The sequence below is a fragment of the Hyperolius riggenbachi genome, chromosome 4 (genome assembly GCF_040937935.1).
Source record: "Hyperolius riggenbachi isolate aHypRig1 chromosome 4, aHypRig1.pri, whole genome shotgun sequence".
Lineage (NCBI taxonomy): Eukaryota > Metazoa > Chordata > Amphibia > Anura > Hyperoliidae > Hyperolius > Hyperolius riggenbachi.
This window is the reverse complement of record NC_090649.1, coordinates 214,955,891-214,976,025: the sequence shown is the minus strand read 5'-3', so window position 1 is coordinate 214,976,025 and position 20,135 is coordinate 214,955,891. Positions and strand designations below refer to the sequence as shown.

Genomic DNA, 20,135 nt, shown 5'->3' with positions numbered 1-20,135 from the left:
ATTGATGGGTGTCTCAGGGGTGATTAGAGGGGAAAATAGATGCAATCAATGCACTGGGGAGGTGATCGGAAAGGGGGTCTGAGCAGGATCTGAGGGTTTGGCCGAGTGATCAGGAGCCCACACGGGGCAAATTAGGGCCTGATCTGATGAGTAGGTGTGCTAGGGGGTGACAGGTGGTGACAGGAGGGGATTGATGGGTGTCTCAAGGTGTGATTAGAGGGGGGGGGGGATAGATGCAAGCAATGCACTGGCAAGGTGATCAGGGCTGGGGTCTGAGGGTGTTCTGAGGGTGTGGGCAGGTTATTGGGTGCCCTAGGGGTTGATAGGGGTCTGATCTGATGGGTAGCAGTGACAGGTGGTGACAGGGGGTGATTGATGGGTGATCGATGGGTAATTAGTGGGTGTTTAGAGGAGAGAACAGATGTAAACAATGCACTTGGGAAGTGATCTGACAACGGGTCTGTGGGCGATCTGATGGTGTGGGTGGGTGATCAGATTGCCCGCAAGGGGCAGGTTAGAGGGTTAATTGATGGGTGGCAGTGACAGGGGGTGATTGATGGGTAATTAGTGGGTGTTTAGAGGAGAGAACAGATGTAAACAATGCACTTGGGAGGTGATCTGACGGCGGGTTTGCGGGCGATCTGATAGTGTGGGTGGGTGATCAGATTGCCAGCAAGGGGCAGGTTAGGGGCTGATTGATGGGTGGCAGTGACAGGGGGCGACAGGGGGTGAGTGATGGGTGATTGACAGGTGATTGACAGGTGATCAGTGGGTTATTACAGGGAAGAACAGATGTAAATAATGCACTGGCGAATTGATAAAGGGGGGTCTGAGGGCAATCTGAGCGTGTGGGCGGTTGATTGGGTGCCCGCAAGGGGCAGATTAGGGTCTAATGTGATCGGTAACAGTGACAGGTGGTGATAGGGGGTGATTGATGGGTGATTGATAGGTAATTAGTGGGTGTTTAGAGGAGAGAACAGATGTAAACAATGCACTTGGGAGGTGATCTGACAGTGGGTTTGTGGGCTATCTGATGGTGTGGGTGGGTGATTAGATTGCCCGCAAGGGGCAGGTTAGGGGCTGATTGATGGGTGGCAGTGACAGGGGGTGATTGATGGGTGATTGACAGGTGATCAGTGGGTTATTACAGGGAAGAACAGATGTAAATAATGCACTGGCAAATTGATAAGGGGGGTCTGAGGGCAATCTGAGCTTGTGGGCAGTTGATTGGGTGCCCGCAAGGGGCAGATTAAGGTCTAATCTGATGGGTAACAGTGACAGGTGGTGATAGGGGGTGTGATTGATGGGTGATTGATGGGTAATTAGTGGGTGTTTAGAGGAGAGAACAGATGTAAACAATGCACTTGGGAGGTGATCTGACAGCGGGTTTGCGGGCAATCTGATGGTGTGGATGGGTGATCAGATTGTCTGCAAGGGGCAGGTTAGGGGCTGATTGATGGGTGGAAGTGATTGACGGGTGATTGATAGGTGATTGACAGGTGATTGACCGGTGATTGACAGGTGATCAGGGGGGATAGATGCATACAGTACACAGGGGAGGGGGGGTCTGGGGGGGGGGGTTTGGGGAGAATCTGAGGGGTAGGGGGGTGATAAGGAGTCCCCAGGGGGCAGTTTAGGGAATAAAAAAAGTAGCATTGACAGATAGTGACAGGGAGTGATTGATGGGTGATTAGGTGCAAACAGTGGTCTGGGGGGTGGGCAGGGGGGGGGGGGGAGGGTCTGAGGGGTGCTGTGGGCGTTCAGAGGGAAGGGGGGGAGATCAGTGTGCTTTAGTGCAGACTAGGGTGGCTGCAGCCTGCCCGGGTGGTCCCTCGGACACTGGGACCACCAGGGCAGGAGGCAGCCTGTATAATACACTTTGTATACATTACAAAGTGTATTATACACTTTGTATGCAGTGATCGTGGGGTTAACAATCCGCCGGCGATTCCGAATGGCCGGCGGATTGTCGTCGCGGGTGGGCGGAGCCAGTTGCCGGGGGAAGCGCGTGTCACCAGTGACGCGATCGCTCCCTCGGCATGCCGAAAGGACGCAACGCCCTTGGGCGTATTGTGGTCCTTTCGGCGTCCACTTTGCCACCACCCATCGGCTGTGGGCGGTCGGGAAGTGGTTAAACCACAAGCAAGAAAGCAAGGAAATCCTCAAAATAATTGTATAACTCTTTTTCACGAACTTTTTGGTTCTTTTTCAATTTTGAAATGTTTAAAAGTTATTTTAAAGAGAATATGAAAATTATCTCCTAGAAGAAACGCAGGAGAAAAAGTTAATTGCATATGGGCCATAGTATCTACTGCAATGCAAGTTAGTTTAGCAGCTGTTGAGCTTACTTTTTTGTCACATGAATACAACTGATTTATCCCCTTACTGGCTGAATCTGGAGAAGAGAGGAAACAAGAAGTTGAGTACACATTTGTCTCAAGAAGAAAGTTATTCAGTCAATCAGTTTGCTTCTATACACCACAAAATAGAGGTAAACAAAATAAAAACATCCCTTTTCAATCATAGTAGAATAATGTCACTGAGGCCACTGATAATAAAAGCATTTTTTTCTGTTCTTCTTCTTCTTGTTCATCATTCATACTAATCGTTAATCTGCTTAGAAAATACAGTTCCCTTATCTTGCACTTTTTTCATAAAATAGGTTTATAACAAAGCTCTAATGTCATCAATGGACCATATAGCTGCAACTGAAAATATTCACAATATAAAAGGATGTTTCAGACAAGCTATTGAAGGTCCGTTTCCCCAAGACGATAAATAAAACACAACAAAAAATACTAATTAAGTTGTATGCCTCTTCATGACTATCACAAAAACAGCATAGCAACACAATAAAATTACAAATTTCAAATTAACTTGTTGTATACATAAACATGTACAGATGAGGCATATCTGCATACAATACATATTTAAAAATGTAAGTGGACCTATTTTACTTTGAAAATATTTTTCCTTTAAAATGTACATTTCCTATAAAAATTGGAGGAGTGTTATTGATTATATGCTTCTGTACATTTTGGTCTTTTTCTTCAGGCTTAAATGCCAGCTCACCACTGCTGTGCTCTAATAGCAAAGTAATCAGTGACTAAGTGGTCCTGGTTCCTCGTTAATTATGAGCCTTTTTTGCAAATCATATTTTCCGAGGCACTTTTTGTCAATTCATGTTTTAATCTTATGTTCTAGATGGTCCTTTCCTAGTGGAAAGAAAAGTTTATATAATGGAGATTTCTATGGGTATGCATCAGTGCACCTGTTTATGATCTATAATTGCAGAGATATGTAAATAAGTATTTAACATAATACCATAATATGTGAATATACAGTTAATTTGCAATTGAAACTACACTGTGTTTTATGAATAAGAAGTAAGCGATTCTTCATTTATTTCTCTTTTTACTAGGAACCACAGTGCCGGCTTTACTAAATAGCACATCAAATCAGCTTTACCTGCATTTTCACACTGATATAAGTGTATCGGCGGCTGGATTCCATCTGGAGTATAAAAGTGAGTTTTCAATTTTAATGAATGTTTTTATGACTTACAGCCATAATAACCACAACCGTTCTCATTAAAATAAAAAGAGATGTTAGATTAATGCAAAGTATTAGACACGGGCAAACTTCACATACTCGTCAGATCATGCATCCTAGTCATGTGAATTAAATATCTGCCATTATTTACAACCTTCCCGCTATGGATTTTAGTAGAGTTAATATGCTGTTTTCTTTTCATCTGGAAATTTGGTCTTTTGAGTTACAAACACGCAGCACTTTATTTGCTAGGGCTCTCCTGGGCTAGAGAATATACGTGATTTAACAAATGTGGGTTACAAATTGTCTGGTATGTGGTGGAAATAGTTTTATCTTCACGTGGGTGATATTGAAGGGTTGCTGAAAGTCTAAAAAATAATGTGAATGCAGTTATGTGAATGTAGTAACAAAAGTGAAAACAGGATTTAAATAATTGAGGACTGCCTGGACTTATACAAATAAAACAAAATCATACCGTGGTTGTTTGCATGTGACAGTAAGCATACAAATAACTGCAAATTCATTAAACTTTTAACAACCATTGCTATGGTTTGATACGACAAAGGTTGTTGCTACCTAACAGTAGAAAATGTGTAATAAATCCAGGATTACTAATATCATCCAATGATTTTCCCTCCTAGAGAACCTATTTATATACATTAATAAAGCACTAACATAGTATGCATTGCAGTACAATAAATAAGGGGGACATTGCAGCATCAAACAGTGGTACAGAAACAGGTCACATAATACAAGGCATGGATGAAAATACAGTATTCATCACTAAGTCCACTTGGTGGTGTAGAAACACAGGGAATAGGGCCCTGCAAAACAGGCTTACAATTTAAGAGGGGGAGATAAGGGCACAATAGGTGGAAGGAATGGGGTGCATAATCAGAGGGAGGTCTACCTGACTTTCTAAAGCCTTAGTATATGTAATACAACATTATCACATTCACTGGAATAGACAGCAGGAGTAGCAACTAGGACCACAGAGCATGCACAGATTGCCTGCTTCTATGGATGCTCATTAGAGATGGCCCAGCGAATGGGAACCGGTGAACTTCGGTGATTCGCATTCGCGATCGAACGCAAACTTTTCTGGAAGTTCGATTCGCCCCCATAGTGCATCGTGAGGGTCAACTTTGGCCCTCTATATCACAGTCAGCAGGCACATTGTAGCCAATTAGGCTACACTCCCTCCTGGAGCCTCACCCCCTTTATAAAAGGCAGGTGGCGTCAGGCATTGGACTCTTTTGAGAGCTGTTCTTGTGATCTATTTTTGTGTGTGTGTGTGTCCTACTGACACTTGTGTTGCATAGACAGCCTTGGCAATTGCTACTGTGTGTGCCACTGCCAGGCCCAGCACATTCAGTGACTACCTGTGTGTGTGACAGGTGCACATTATTTGTAATACCCATCACTGCAAATACCTACTACCTGTTGTACACTTCAGTGCACCCACCTACCTATGTGAGCGCACGCAGTGTCACTGTGCCTGTCCGGTACCTGTGTGTGTGTGACAGGTGCACATTGTAATACCCATCACTGCATATACCTACTACCTGTTGTTCACTTCAGTGCACCCACCTACCTACATGAGCACACACAGTGTCACTGTGCCTGTCTGGTACCTGTCTGTGTGTGACAGGTGCACATTGTAATACCCATCACTGCATATACCTACTACCTGTTGTTCACTTCAGTGCACCCACCTACCTATGTGAGCGCACGCAGTGTCACTGTGCCTGTCTAGTACCTATCTATGTGTGACAGGTGCACATTATAATATCCAGCACTGCATATACCTACCTGACAGTAACTGTTGTTCTATCATTGAGCTACCACAGCCCGGCGAACACATGGGCTTGAAAACCGCTACGGCTTGCACTCTGGCCATGGTGTGCACCAGTCCAGCACAGCCATCACTACACAAACAGTTGTTTGCGGTGCGTTACACAGTGAGTTTGGTGTGTCAGTGTGAAGCAGTACTCTAATTACACTCCCTGATTGATGAATACACATGCAAGATGTTTTAAAGCCCTTTAGGCCTGCAATTTAGCATTCAATGGGATTTCTGCCCTTAAAACGCTTCTTTGTGTCAAATCCAGATTTTTACCAGGGACTTTTGGCGTCTATCCCACTCCACCATGCCCCCCTCCAGGTGTTAGACCCCTTGAAACATCTTTCCCATCACTTTTCTGGCCAGCATAAGTGTTACTAGTTTTCAAAGTTCGCCTCCCCATTGAAGTCTATTGGGGTTCGCGAAAGTTTGCACGAAATGAACTTTTGCGGAAGTTCGCAAGCCCGGTTTGCGTACCGAAAATCGGAGGTTCGGGCCATCTCTAATGCTCATTCGGCTTTCACAGTATTGAATATTCTGCTTTTCCAATTGGAAAAACATTTCTGTGGAAATACTGAATTACTGCATCTCCTTAATTTTAGCCCAATCACAGAACTCTCAAGCATTGGACCAATTACAGAATAGAGAATCAATTTGGAAGTATTTAGCCAATCATAGAATCCAAAAAATGTACCAAAAAAAGACTCATTGGAACTAGGAAAATGGAAATCGGCGGAATTGGTTATCGGCATTGGTGGAAATCAGAATTTCTGTGGAATCAGAAATTTGCACTGCTGACCAATGACCATCCCTACCTGCTTCCACTGCTGACTGTATTGACTATATGCTATAAATGGATGTACGTAGGGAAGGCAGGGATTATACATCACACTGAAAAAAACTAACATAAAGGACTGTATAGATTCTAAAATACCTAGCTATTCAGACAGTAAGAGAAAAAAAGGAAAAAACTGTTAAAGAAGAGGTTAAGTCTATGATAGTGAAGGGCACAGTATTTTCTTTAAAAAAATAATATATTATCTGGTAATTGTATATAAAAAAAGACAGGTAACCCTAACTTTTGCACAACACAGTGTCCTTCCTTACATGTGCTCTAGAAAAATGCAACTGAAACTGGGCCAGTAACAATAAATGCTTGAGGTAAAAATAAGTGAAAGCTTGTCAATCTCATCATGTACAAAATCATTTTAGTTTGTTGGGTTTTAATAAATGGAATAATAGTATTTATTTGGTTTTAGCACCACATCTTGAATGTATGACAATAAGAACCATATGGATTTCAGTTAAAATGCAGTTTATGTATGGTATTTGAATTTTACAAGTGGAACACAGTTTGTACAAGTTACAAACTGAACCTCTGCAGCTCTACCATCTGTTCATGCACATACAAACAGCTTTTGTTAAAGTACTTTTGCTTTTGTTTTCCAAATGGTATAATAATATTCACTTCTTTAAAATGGTTGAATGATTTTATCACTTGATGTTTTGTTAAGATAAAATATGTTTCTTTACATTTATTAAGAGGTTGCTTTTTCCACTTTCTTTAGCAATAAAAAGGAAATCCTCTGAATTTATTGGGGCGATGGGGTGAATATAAATATTGACATAAATGTAAAGTACGCTACTATTATTTACTTTATTCTTTTATGGCAATGGAACTAAAAGGGAAGGTTCAGGGACTGTATAAAAAAAATAAAAAAACAAATTCACTTACCTGGGGCTTCCTAAAGCCCGTGGCAGGCAGGAGGTGCTCTCGGCGCTGCTCCGCAGGCTCCCGGTGGTCTCCGATGGCGAGCCTGACCTGGTCAGGCCGGCTGCCAGGTCGGGCTTCTTCTGCGCTCCAAAGTGCGTGGCACTCGTGCATAGTGACATCATTGGACGTCCTCCGGGCTGTACTGCGCCGGCTCAGTAGCTCTGAGCCTGCGCAGTACAGCCCGGAGGATGTCCGATGACGTCAGAGCGCACGAGTGACACACACTTTGGAGTGCAGAAGAAGCCCGACCTGGCAGCCGGCCTGGCCAGGTCGGGCGCACCACTGGGAGCCTGCGGAGCGGCACCGTGGGCACCTCCTGCCTGCCATGGGCTTTAGGAAGCTCCAGGCAAGTGGATTTGGATTGTTATGTTTTTTATACAGTCCCTGAACCTTCCCTTTAAGGGGAACTTTAACCTCAGGTTGAACTTCATCCCAATCAATAGCCAATACCCCCTTTCCCACTAGAAATCTTTACCTTTTCTCAACCAGACCATTAGGGACATCTATATGGCTGATATTGTGGTGCAACTGCTCCCACAGTGTGATGTCATGACCATGGTCCTGACAGTTTGCTGTCTTTGAACCTTTGCATTGTGGGAAAAAACAGCTGTTTCCAACTGCCAAGCAACCAGAATCTCTCTTTGTGGAATGTTCGTTTACTGAGAGTTCTATGAACAGACATCATCTGGCAGGGATAAAGATGTCACCGCCTGTGATAAATTTCAGAATGTTAATCGGGGTGAGGAAATATGGGCAAACACTATCTAAATCTTTTATAAATGAATATTGTAAAAAAAATATATATATATTCATTACATTATTTTCACTACAGTTCCTCTTTAGGCAAAAAAACATGAGTTTTAAAAGTACTGGTGATTCTTCTTTCAGCATTGCTCATTTTGACTAATAAAGGGTAATGCAAGAAAAAGCGGCCTTCCTGCCTGCCATGAGTGTGACTATACCTGTGTTCCTGCTACTGAATCTGAGCTGTGTGTATGCTCTCCAGTAGGCTGTTAACTTTGTATAGAACCTTTCTTGAGAGTGCTTCTGTAAAGAATAAAGGAAACACCAAAAATCCCCTATGAGGACACGGACCAGTCCAAAGCCTGTCAGGTCTGTCAGATTTTTACTTCCTGCAATAAATGACAGCAACATAGCAGAAAAGTAAATTATTAATTTGCCTGGGTGATGTCTGAATGAGAAGATCTTCATCAGGCAAATAATGATTAGTAGCTGCTGGGCACTGTTTAACCTCCCTGGTGGTGCATTTCTGTCTGGAATTATGAGTCAAAAGCGGTACATTTTTTTCAAGAAATTTAGGCTTCCAATTCTTAAGTCATAACTCACCAAAATATGTCAGAATATGTCAGAATAAAAACCTGGTAGACATTCTGCATGTAAATACAAGTTTAGAACACAAATTTGTTGATTTAATTACATTTATAAATAAACTTTAAAAATTGTGAAAAAAAAAGTGTACAAATAAGGCAGGCAGAAAGTAGTTAAAATCCAGGCAGATGTTAGTGCAGGCGGCAAGCAGAAAGTAGTCAAAATCCAGGCAGACATTGGTGCAGGTGGCAGGTAGAGAGTAGTTTAAATTGAGACAGACATTAGTACAGGTGGCAGGTAGAGAGTAGTCAAAATCCAGGCAGACCTCAGTGCAGGCGGCAGGTAGAGAGTAGTCAAAATGCAGGCAGACGTTGGTGCAGCCGGCAGTAGGGATGGTCGGAATGCCAATTTCCGATTACGCGGTAAATCCGCATTCCGTCATGTACCGATTACCGATTCCGCTTTCCGCTACCAATTTCCGCATTACAAGGCGGAATTTCCGCCGGAAAGTGTACAAATAAGGCAGGCAGAAAGTAGTTAAAATCCTGGCAGATGTTAGTGCAGGCGGCAAGCAGAAAGTAGTCAAAATCCAGGCAGACATTGGTGCAGGTGGCAGGTAGAGAGTAGTTTAAATTGAGACAGACATTAGTACAGGTGGCAGGTAGAGAGTAGTCAAAATCCAGGCAGGCCTCAGTGCAGGCGGCAGGTAGAGAGTAGTCAAAATCCAGGCAGACGTTGGTGCAGCCGGCAGTAGGGATGGTCGGAATGCCAATTTCCGATTACGCGGTAAATCTGCATTCCGTCATGTACCAATTACCGATTCCGCTTTCCGCTACCAATTTCAGCATTACAAGGCGGAATTTCCGCCGGAAATCGCGGAAATTCCGCCCAACTTTAACATTGATTTTCTCAAAAACTATAAGGTCTTTTTGAAAACTTTTTTTTGCATCTTGTTAACAAGATTATGTTTAATAAACCCTGAAAATTTGGTGTTTCTAGGACTTACGGGGGCTTTGCTATTAACTGCTAAATTCGGCGGATTTTTACCGAAATATAAAATGCAGAAAATAGACAGATGCAGAATTACCGGCGGAAATTTCCGCGATTTCCAGCGGAAATCTGCCTACGGCACTTGCATTACCGATTTCCGCATTCCGATGCGGGAATGCAATTTCCGATCGGAATATCCGAATGAGCATCCCTAGCCGGCAGACTGAGAGTAGTCGAAATGCAGACAAAGGTTGGTGCAGGCTGCAGGCAGAGGGTAGTCAACATCCAGGCAGAGGTTGGCAACAGTAAGGCAGAAGCACCTAGCTCAGAAACAGTTGGGAACCAAATGGCAATATTGTCATCCTGTGCTTTCAAATGAGCTAATCTGCCATCTGCCATGGCAGTCAGGTGACATAGGGGAGAGATCAAATTACAACTTGTGATGAGAGACAAATGAGGAGGAATCAGACATACACACACACATGTATACCTCTTAGTATTATACATCACACATACAGGGCGCGTGTCTCTGTTTTCTATGTGCCCTGTGCGACCCTTCAGGATCACTTTAAAATGTAGTCCCATCCCTGATGATGTTACGCCGCCACCGCCACTTTGCCGAACCCATTGGCTGCCGGGTCCCCAGGAAGAAGAGCCGGGCTGCCAGGATCCCGGTGGCCGAAATTACTGCAGGCACCCGGGTAGACATGCTGGAGTCCCACTGAGTGGGACTCAGAAAATGCCAGGAAAGCAGGTAATTTGCTGTCCCGAGCTGAGCTCAGAATTACTCCCAGCTAATTTCTCCCACCCTAAGCTCAGCTCAGCTTACCGCTACGGAGGTTAAGTGATGTTTTGTGTCATGGAGCTGTCTTTCAGCACCACAGCACTGCTACCTTGCTCCCATGTAAACCTTCATATATCATTCTCTAACACTACAATGCTGGACACCCAGACACTCTGCCAATGTTTGTCGCATCTGTCCCTACAGTGCTGATCAGCCCATATTTTCCCGTATGAACAGCAATATTGTGCTATTAGCAGTAGCAGTGGAGACAGAGTGGCCCTTTTTTTTCCAGAAGAGTCCAGTGGCTGTCTCAAAGAAACCTAAAACAAATCAGAATTAATATTGGAATTCCATCAGATGATGAAAGGCAAAGCAAAAGTTAGATTTATTAGGGCAAAATGAACAAGATGGCAAGGACAGATAAATAAGTTTGATGAAACAATAACTGTAGTAAAACTATACAAAAGTGTGGTAGCTGGGAAGTGATAGAACCACTGCATATTGTCAGAGACTCCTTATTTTGCTTGGTCCTTCAACAGTGCAATATCTGCACTGCCTAGTTGCAACAATTCCTAATTTTGTTATTCATCCATGAGGACAAATTAATAAACTTTAAGAGAGTCAACATCAGGATACAGAAATGTGTCATAATTTCTAAAGCATTCATCTAAGGTGCCAAAAGTTATGATGAAGTGTAATTTATTTTTGCTGGTCACCTCATCTACATATGCACCATAAGTAGTGGATCAGAGTATCAGTGAACACAAAATTCAACTCTTTATGTGAGCTTCCAGCGAGTGTGTGTATATATGTGGGTGTGTGTCCAGTCTCCAATTAGGAATGTTTCAGAGAGCCCTGACACACAAAAGAAAATGTTGCAGGTCATTTATGTATTTTTAAAAATTGAGTTAAATTAAAATTGGGATAAAATTGCAGCAAAATTACAGTGATTGTGATTTTTAGAAAAACAGTGATTGCTGAGATTTTGCAGCGATTTTAATTAAGTCAATGGAGAGTGAGACGTGTTTTAAAAACAAAAACAACCCACGAAAAACTATTTGGTGTGTCAGGGCCCAGATACAAATCATGCTTGCTTTCTCTTTCTATTTACAGCCAGGCCTTTTGTGCGTTACTATCCCATTTATCTAATTATATTAAAGGGTTTTTATTATGATTATTTCAGAATCTTCTTTCTTCATTGTTATTATTAATTCACACCAGTGGCTGTCTGGAACAAGATGCAAGCAATTTATTTTGTACCTAAGAATTTATAGTAATGACAAAATCCATATTCATTTGATTAAGAACGCAATACATGCATACATTTCTCATTGTCAGAGTGTAATCTGCATGAGGTCAGGCTGTTTTTAAAGGCCTTTGCAGTTATTGCAATAAAACAAAAGTCCTGTATGCTTCTACTGTATACAGACATTTAATTTCTATAAGAGATACATTTTTTTATCTACAAAATGTTTTAACCTTTCCAAAGTGAATAGTAGACTGTGCAGTAACAGCATGATTAATGGGATGACAAAGGTCAAATTAACAAGCCATTCTTATATTTTATTACAAAGCTATTTTCAAGGCTTGTAAAATTGAATAAAAATGCATTCTGTGAATTTTTCATATTTGGCTTTGGAAATCAATCTTAATGAGTAATCTTAAAACCTGAGAACATATATCCAAAGGGTTATAAATGTAAGTTCTCTGTAGAAATCAACGGAGTGTTTTAATCTGATAATTGTCACAAAGTGTGGACTCAAATCCGTGAACGACCAATCATTTTTATTTGATTATTCTACCTATCAGTGCTTGCATAAATTAATATTAGCAAGAACTTTAAAGTTGTTTCACTTTGTTATTTGTTTCATTATTTTGCTTTAGAAATGCGCTTAAAAGCAAAATAATTAACTTATTTCTCTCAAAACAGTGTGTTGTGCACAAAATAAGTACTGAAAAGCATATTATAAGGGTTCCACTTATTCTCAAGGTCATCCTTTCTGCTTCAGTGCACTGGAGAAATAAAAATAATCATCATTACCATCTTTTTCCATGCACCTATAATCAGCATTAGCTATCCTTATAGCACCCATAATAATCAATTTCTATCCTTATAGATGGCAACATTGTTTGCTTATCCACTCATCATCAGGCTACTTGTCCCCTGCTAATAAAGTAAGATTGAATGTATATAATAGTTGATCCCAGATGACTAAAGCTAGGTATACATGTGATAATTGTGGTTAATGATCAATAGCTACATAAAATCGATGCCCTCTCATCCATGTCCTCATCATCTCCCGCCTTGACTACTGCAATGCCCTATTGTCTGGCCTCCCCTTGAAACATATTGCACCCCTTCAATCAGTCATAAATGCAGCAGCTAGACTCATCCATTCTTCCCACCACTCTGCTTCCACTTCTCCCCTCTGCGAAGCCTTACACTGGCTCCCTGTATGCTTCAGGATCGATTTTAAGACTCTGTGCCTTACCGACAAATCTGTGCACAAGACCTGCCCAACCTACATTTCTGAGCTTGCCCACAGATATATACCTGCCCGTCCCCTTCGGTGCTCCAATGATCTTCGCCTGATCTCCCTACATATTTCTCAATCCCATTCACACCTACAAGACTTCTCAAGAGCTGCCCCCAACCTAGGGAACTCCCATCCACCCCCCTCAGACTTGCTCCTTCCTTCAACACTTCAAGCAGGCCCTCAAAAAACATTTCTTCAAAATGGCCTAACCCCCATCTACCACACTTAAACTCTCTCAGTCAAGCACCTTTTCTACAGCCCTACCTTATGTGTCCCTCCCCTACCCTTTAGATTGTAACCTTTGGCAGGGTTTCTCCCCCCCCCCTCCTTAGAGTGTCCTTCCTTATCTTGCAATCCCAGCAATGAAACCCTTCCCATGGACTAACTCGGACTTGATTTGCTGAGTCTCTGTAAAATCACATGATCATGCATCATATACCGTTTACATGTATAACCTTGTGCTATGTAGTATAATTATTTGCTAACTCTCTGTTTGTCACCCCTTGTTTACATTGTATGCATCCCTATTTATTGTCCAGTGCTGCATACTTTGTTGGCACTTTATAAATACAATAAATAATAATAATTTGTCAAATTATACCTCTATTTGCTTCTGCCAGAAGCTCTGCAAGCTTTGTAAGCTATGGAGCATCACTCATGTGCTGCTCTTGCTTGTGAGCCCCCTGTGCTTCAGCATGCTCAATCCCCCAGAGAATCGCCTTTCCAATCAATGTTTGACAAAATAATCAAACATCTGTTGCTTTTAGCTCCATGTTTAATACATTTTGTTGTCAATGTTTTTATCAAATAAAATATTCAGGCCCTTAGTCAATTAACATTTTTTCCTATGTGAATTTTTTTACATCTTGTCAGTTAAATGCCTTAAATGATTAGCAAGAAATCAAATACTCAAAATAATTTTGACAGTACTTTTTCAGCTATATGTTGATGCTTTTTTTTAATTGCAGAGTGCTGAAAAGTTATTTTAAACAGAAATAGAAAGATTATCTCCTAGGAGAAAATTAAGGAGAAAAAGTTAATTGAATACGGCCCACAGACCTTTATTCACATTTTCTCCTTAGTCAGGGGGATCCAAAGTCCAGCCTGTGGGCCAAATGTGGCCTGCTGAACCTTTTCCAGTGGTCCCTGAAGCCCTTGAGAGTTTTAGAGGAGGTAGAATACCTATATTTAGACTTCAACTTAGTGAATGAAAGACGAGGAGGCAGCTGCCACTATGCCAGCAGTAGCCACTCATTAGCAGCCACCACTATGCCAGAACGCACTCATTAGCAGCTGCTACTATGCCAACAGCAGCCACTCACTAGTAGCTGCAACTATGCCAGCCACAGCAGCCACTCCCTAGCAGCCACCACTATGCTAGCAGCAGCCACTTGTTATCATCTGCCTTTTTGCCAGCCACAATTGATTAGCACTCCTTAGCAGCCACCAATATGCCAGCAGCAGTAGCCACACACTAGCAGCCACAACTATGCAAGCCACAACAGCTATTCTGTAGCAACTGCCACTATGCCAGCAGTAGTAACAGCCACTTACCAGCAGCTTCTACAATACAAGAAGCAGTAACAACCACTCACAAGCACCCACCACTTTGCCAGCATAACTCAATAAGAGCTGCCACTATGCCAGCAGCAGTAACAGCACCTCACCAGCAGCTGCCACTATGCCAGCAATGGTAACATACACCCAGTAGCAGCCGCCACTATGCCAGAAGAAGCCACTGATCAGTAGCTGTCACTAGCTGTCACTACGCCAGCACTAGTAGCAGCCACTCACTATTAGCCACCACTATGCCTGCTGCAGTAACAGCCACTCATTAGCAGCTGGCACTATGCTAGCAGTAGTATCAGTATATGGTTTATTTCCCCTGGATATGTTTTATTTCAAAGATTGATTTAGTTATTAAAAGTTTACTGTGATTAGGCAAATATGAGTTAACTTCAATTCATAACTTTAGTTTGACCCTTTCAATTCATAAAGTGTGAAAACTCAGGTCTATGAATAGCCATGCCAGTTGCACCAAATAACCATTATATCAATGTGCCACCTCTTAGCAAATCGAGCCAAGTCCAAGCAGTTATACCTCGCATAGCCATGTTTAAGCCCTTATAACAATTACAGGTCTGTGCCACATAAGTATAGACATGATATCCCATAACAAGTAAAACAATATATATATACTGTATATATATATTCTCTACAGCTAGTCTTTTCCTTGTTTTTGTAAAATACATAGCCACCACATGCTTTTCACTTTAACAGGTATATAACCCAATATACTCTTTCACTCACCTTAATGAACATAGATTTTTCATGCACATCCATAAAAAGATTAGCCAATAACAAGAACTGACATATCCTGCTACTGCACTGGTAATAATATCACAAAATAGAAAATCCATCCACTGTCTATGTCACACACAGCCAAGCAGCTGAAATGGAGGCACAGTATTAACTTCTGTTAATTTTATCTTGGTAACTGTGGGTGAGCATCGGGGAGGAACGGGGCAGATACTGGAGGATTTGGGTGGGTTGTTTTGGTGTATGCAAGCAAGCATTTTGAATTAGTGTACTTTATAACTACTTGTTCTTTGAAATGGCAAATAGCAAGACTCCATTGCAAGCTACTCATACTTAGCTTACCGACTAATTAATTTACAAGCTGAACAAAGCTTTTTGATTTATTTGTTTATTGGATTCCTGTCCAAGATTATCACTGCATACATAAATGTCAATTGACACAGTTGCTATTAACAGTCATAGCTTCATTTTCTCCACTGAAAACTTTTCTTCATTGAGATAATATGACATGTCACATCCATGGTATTTATGTTAATGTCATTAGCAATGTCCATGGTTACTTTGTTATTTTTTAGCTCATTGATTTCATTATTCTTGTGTACAATACAGATTAGACATAGCATATCAAACAAGTGTATTTGTAATTGTAGCTTGGTAGGAAGATCAAGTCTTTATAATACTATCTACAGTACTAATTAAAAACATGATATATAAAGCAAGCACCCACATGAGTGAGTGCCCACACACACACACACTCACACACCCACATACACACACACACACACGCGCACGCACGCACGCACGCACGCACGCACACACACACGTGTCCATGAGAATTTAAAATATGTGCAAACATATACAAATAAGCAGTAATTTTTTTCCAGAGTAAAATGAGCCATAAATTACTTTTCTCCTATGTTGCTGTCACTTACAGTAGGTAGTAGAAATCTGACAGAAGTGACAGGTTTTGGATTTGGGATATATTTATTTTCAAAAGCACTTAGTGAATGGCAGTTGCTCTGTCCAACTGCCAAAAAACTGTGTAGCGAGCAGGGAAGCTGGCCAGCATCATTGTTTACCTTTTTTTTTAGGGAATATCTTTATAAAGAATTAAAGCCTTTCTGAGAATCCTCTATGAAGAGATGGACTGGTCCAAAACCTCTCACTTCTGTCACATTTCTACTACCTACTATAAGTGACCGCAACATAGGAGAAAAGTAATTTATGGCTCATTTTACTCTGGAAAAAATGTACTTCTTATTTGTATATGTTTGCATATATTTTTAATTTTACAGCTTTTCGCTGTAGTGCCCCTTTAATAAATTACTCTAAATAATTATTTTGAAGGCATTACAATATATTACTTTAAATAATTATCTTGAAGGCATTACAATTATTCAATAAAAACGAGGCTGGAAAGTAAACTTTCAAGTGATTTTGCATTTTAGAATTGGCTAGTCCAACAGTTAGGACCAATGCCTACTGGTGCCACTATTGCAGGTTCTTGCCTAGAGGCACAACTAGTTAAGGGACAACTTTTTCACCAGGGTTTCCCCATACTGAATTAAGTAATATGGGTGATGTGGGTGTCATGGTAGTCTGAGCACCTCCATAGACGCCCATGTTAAAAGCCCCAATCCGACGCCCAAATTAGCGCTGCACTATTTTTAAATGTACACCCTCGTAGGTCACTGATATAGCCAGCTGAATGGATCAGTCTGAGCATATTGGCTGCACTTTCAGCATCTGGATCACCTATATCTGTCTTTTCTTTATTAATAGGCATATGTGAACTTGCCCACATCTGATTTGCTAACATTTTAGTGCAAATATTTGTAGTCTATGAAAATGTAACAGATTTTGCCTGAGAGCATAATAAAGGGTGGGAAGATTTCTGTAGTTTTCCCATTCTTTTATGACTTGGGGGGGGGGGGGGGGCAGTCATCATTGTGATGTACTGTATAGTGTCTTAACTACTATAGATTCCTGCAATCACTGTGGTTTGCAATAATAACCCCCAGTCAATAGTCAGAAGTGTATTTTTACAGAATGCCTTTATATGTGAGCTTAAAAGGAACCTGAGATAGGGGATTCTCAATAAAATATATATATCTGGGGCTTCCATCAGCCCCCTCTGGCCTGATCACTCCCACGGCGTCCCCTTCTCCCTTCACTTGCAATTGGCCCTAAAAAGTCCTCCGGTCCGGGGCCAACTTGTATGCGCGGCCAAGCTGCGTGCATGCACCTGCAATGTCCTTGTCACCTGGAGCACTCTGCACCTGCACAGTACTACTGCACAGTGGAGCGTGCCAGGCTGAATTGCACATGCGTCGACTGCAGGTGGAGAGGGAGAAGAGGATGCCGTGGTAGCAATCAGGCTGGAGGGGGCTGCAGGAATGCCCAGTTATGTATAATTTATTGCGGGGACCCCATTTCAGGTACACTTTAAGGAAGCAAACAAACGTTTAATTGAGTGTCCCACAACAAAGACTCCGAAAGCCCAGGACATTCTGGGCAATTAGTACTTTTGTCATAAGAATGCTGGCCAAAATATATTAGTTTAGTTCTGAGGCCCCACTGTCTTGACTTTAAAGAGAAAGGTTGGCAAAATAGACTTGCTTAGAGGGTGAAGTATAGAAGGTGAGCTGCATGTACTTCCAATTAAAGTGAATGATCTCGCATTACAAAAATGATGTTTTTTTAATCTCTTGCACTTATCCCAGTCATTAGCCCTTATTCAGTTCACTTTTTCTCCTGAATTTTCTCCTGTTAATTTTTCATCTTCTTTTTAAAACACAGTAACTATTCAGCATTTTGTAATTGAAAAATACCAAAATGTAGGTGAAAAAAGTACTCCTCAAAATTAAAACTGATTTAAAAGGCAGTATTTTGAAAATATCATCTAGGAGAAAACTCAGCAGAAAAAATTGAAGGTCTTGCAAAGGCTACTTGTTGTTTTTGAGAGATGTACGTTATAAAACATACATTGGATTACTTTAGCATACAAGATGAGGAGTTAAGAAAGGTCAAAGGTACTATTCTAGTCTCTGACATCTCTCTACATGATTTGTATTAACTGAATCTAATAAATTAATCCAATTTAGAGAATATAGATTTAACCTTATTGTGTACCGTGTGTTTGAAAAGGTCACTTGTACAGTCTGAGGTAATGTACTAAGTATCAAGGCAGATGTATGCATACAAAATATGTTTTGGGAAAAAATATATTCATTTATTTTTTATAATGAACAAAAATGGTTGTGTTTACTGAGCAAGCCTGTTTTTCCTTCATTATATTTTTAAAGAATATTGTAGTTTTGAATTCTCATAGACAGAAAAAGAATCAGAATCAGAATTAGTTTCTTCGCCAAGTACGATGGACGCCATACCTGGAATTGGTTGGTGGTACACATGGCATTGGCAGTGATTACAAGGACAGACATTGCATTGATAGACATTGCATTGACATTTGACAGGACATTGCATTGAAAGAAAACATAGAGATGCAACATCAAGACGGGCATAGAGGCCTATATTGGGGGCAGGGGGATGGTCAGAGTGCACTTCCAACTGCTAGGGTGTGGGGCATTTTGTAAAAACCAGTAAGTGTTCACAGTGGGCAGCAGGGAGGCTAATGCTGTCCAGCGGCTGGAGCCGCAGGCACAGGTGGATGAGCATGGCTGGAGGAGTTAAATTTGAGTACTGCTTGAGGAAATAAGGTGCTCCTGTGTCTGGTGGTTTTGGTGAATATGGTTCTATAGTGTTGGCCCAATGAAAGGGGTTTGATGAAGCGGCTTCCCGGATGTTGGAGATCATGCATCAGGCAGGTCAAGCATCATGGAGACCCTTGTCGATATTCTCGCAGAGTGGAGAAGGTCCAGGGGTGGCAGTGGAGTTCCAATAATCTTTTCTGCCAAACTAATTACTCTTTGAAGCTTGTGCTTGTCCTTTGTAGTTGCACGGGTGTACCAAACAATGACAAAAGAGCATGGATTCTATGATAGTGGTGTAAAAGCTGGTAAACAGTTCACGTGGCATACCAATCTTCTTCAGTTGGTGCAGGAAGAATAACCTCTGCTGGACTTTCTTTTGAATACTGACGCAACAGTTATTGCTGCGTTGAGGACGAGCTTATTATCCCTGAACCAACTGCAGCTTCTCTCAATCTCGTTGCGGTAAGTGTGCTCGCCAATACTGTCGATGAGGCCTATGAGGCCATCATTTGCAAATTTGATGACCTTGACAGAGTCAGCGGATGAGGTACAGTTTTTGATGTACAGGGAGAACAGGTGCGGGGATAGTACACACCCTAGTGGAGCCCCTACATTGATGGTTTGCTCTTGGAAGGAGCAACTGACAATCTTAACTAGCTGTGATCTGTTAATGAGGAAGTCCTTCCCAACCTCTCCAGGTTGTCGAGCATGATGTCTAGGTAGATGATGTTTAAGGTGGAGCTAAAATCTAGGAACAGGATCCGGACATAGGATCAGAATTTTTTTTAAGACCTACTAAAACTTTAATATAATCTTAAAGTGTACATGTAATAAAGATTTCTGGAAAAATGAAGGGACGGCCGCTGGTAAAATATTGGTAAAATAACTGATATTCTACTTCCTAATTCCTATAGTAATAGATAGTCATATTTTACTATGACCTAACCTGACCCTACTCTCACATAGAACCCTCCCTCTACCAATGCCTAACCCTTAACCCTCCCTCTACCAGTGCCTAGCCCTTAACCCTCGCTCTACCAATGCCTAACCCTCTGGTGGTGCCTAACCCTTAACATCCCCTGGTTGTGCCTAACCATTGACCCCCCCCCCAATAACACCTAAGCCTTAAAGTCAGGGCCCCTTTGGGGTGCCTTACCCTAAACCTCCCCCCGCCTCTTTGCACCTGCTATGTATTTACGGGATTTGTATAGCAGGTAGCCAAGGTGCCCGTTATTTTATCGGGTTCCTCCAGGCACATAAATTTCTCATCATTGTCACTAATTGCAGCTAGTAT

The 20,135-nt window shown here is 41.7% G+C and overlaps 1 protein-coding gene and 1 long non-coding RNA gene across 4 annotated transcripts in view; one reads left to right on the top strand and one right to left on the bottom strand.

Annotated features, from left to right (window-relative positions):
* The window catches only part of LOC137571757 (uncharacterized), an 88,018-nt gene extending 71,898 nt beyond the window's left edge, over positions 1-16,120 (bottom strand). For all 3 annotated transcript variants that reach the window (XR_011031419.1, XR_011031421.1, XR_011031422.1), the window contains exons 1-3: positions 16,061-16,120; positions 3,469-3,513; positions 2,349-2,395 (exon numbers count right to left, since the gene is read on the bottom strand). This is a non-coding gene — a long non-coding RNA (uncharacterized lncRNA). The remainder of the gene's footprint in view (positions 1-2,348; positions 2,396-3,468; positions 3,514-16,060) is intronic.
* Positions 1-20,135, top strand: part of CSMD1 (CUB and Sushi multiple domains 1) — a 2,205,021-nt gene that overhangs the window by 1,860,182 nt on the left and 324,704 nt on the right. Inside the window, 1 exon segment of the mRNA XM_068281348.1 lies at positions 3,422-3,526. Within this exon segment, the coding sequence (XP_068137449.1) occupies positions 3,422-3,526 (105 nt within the window).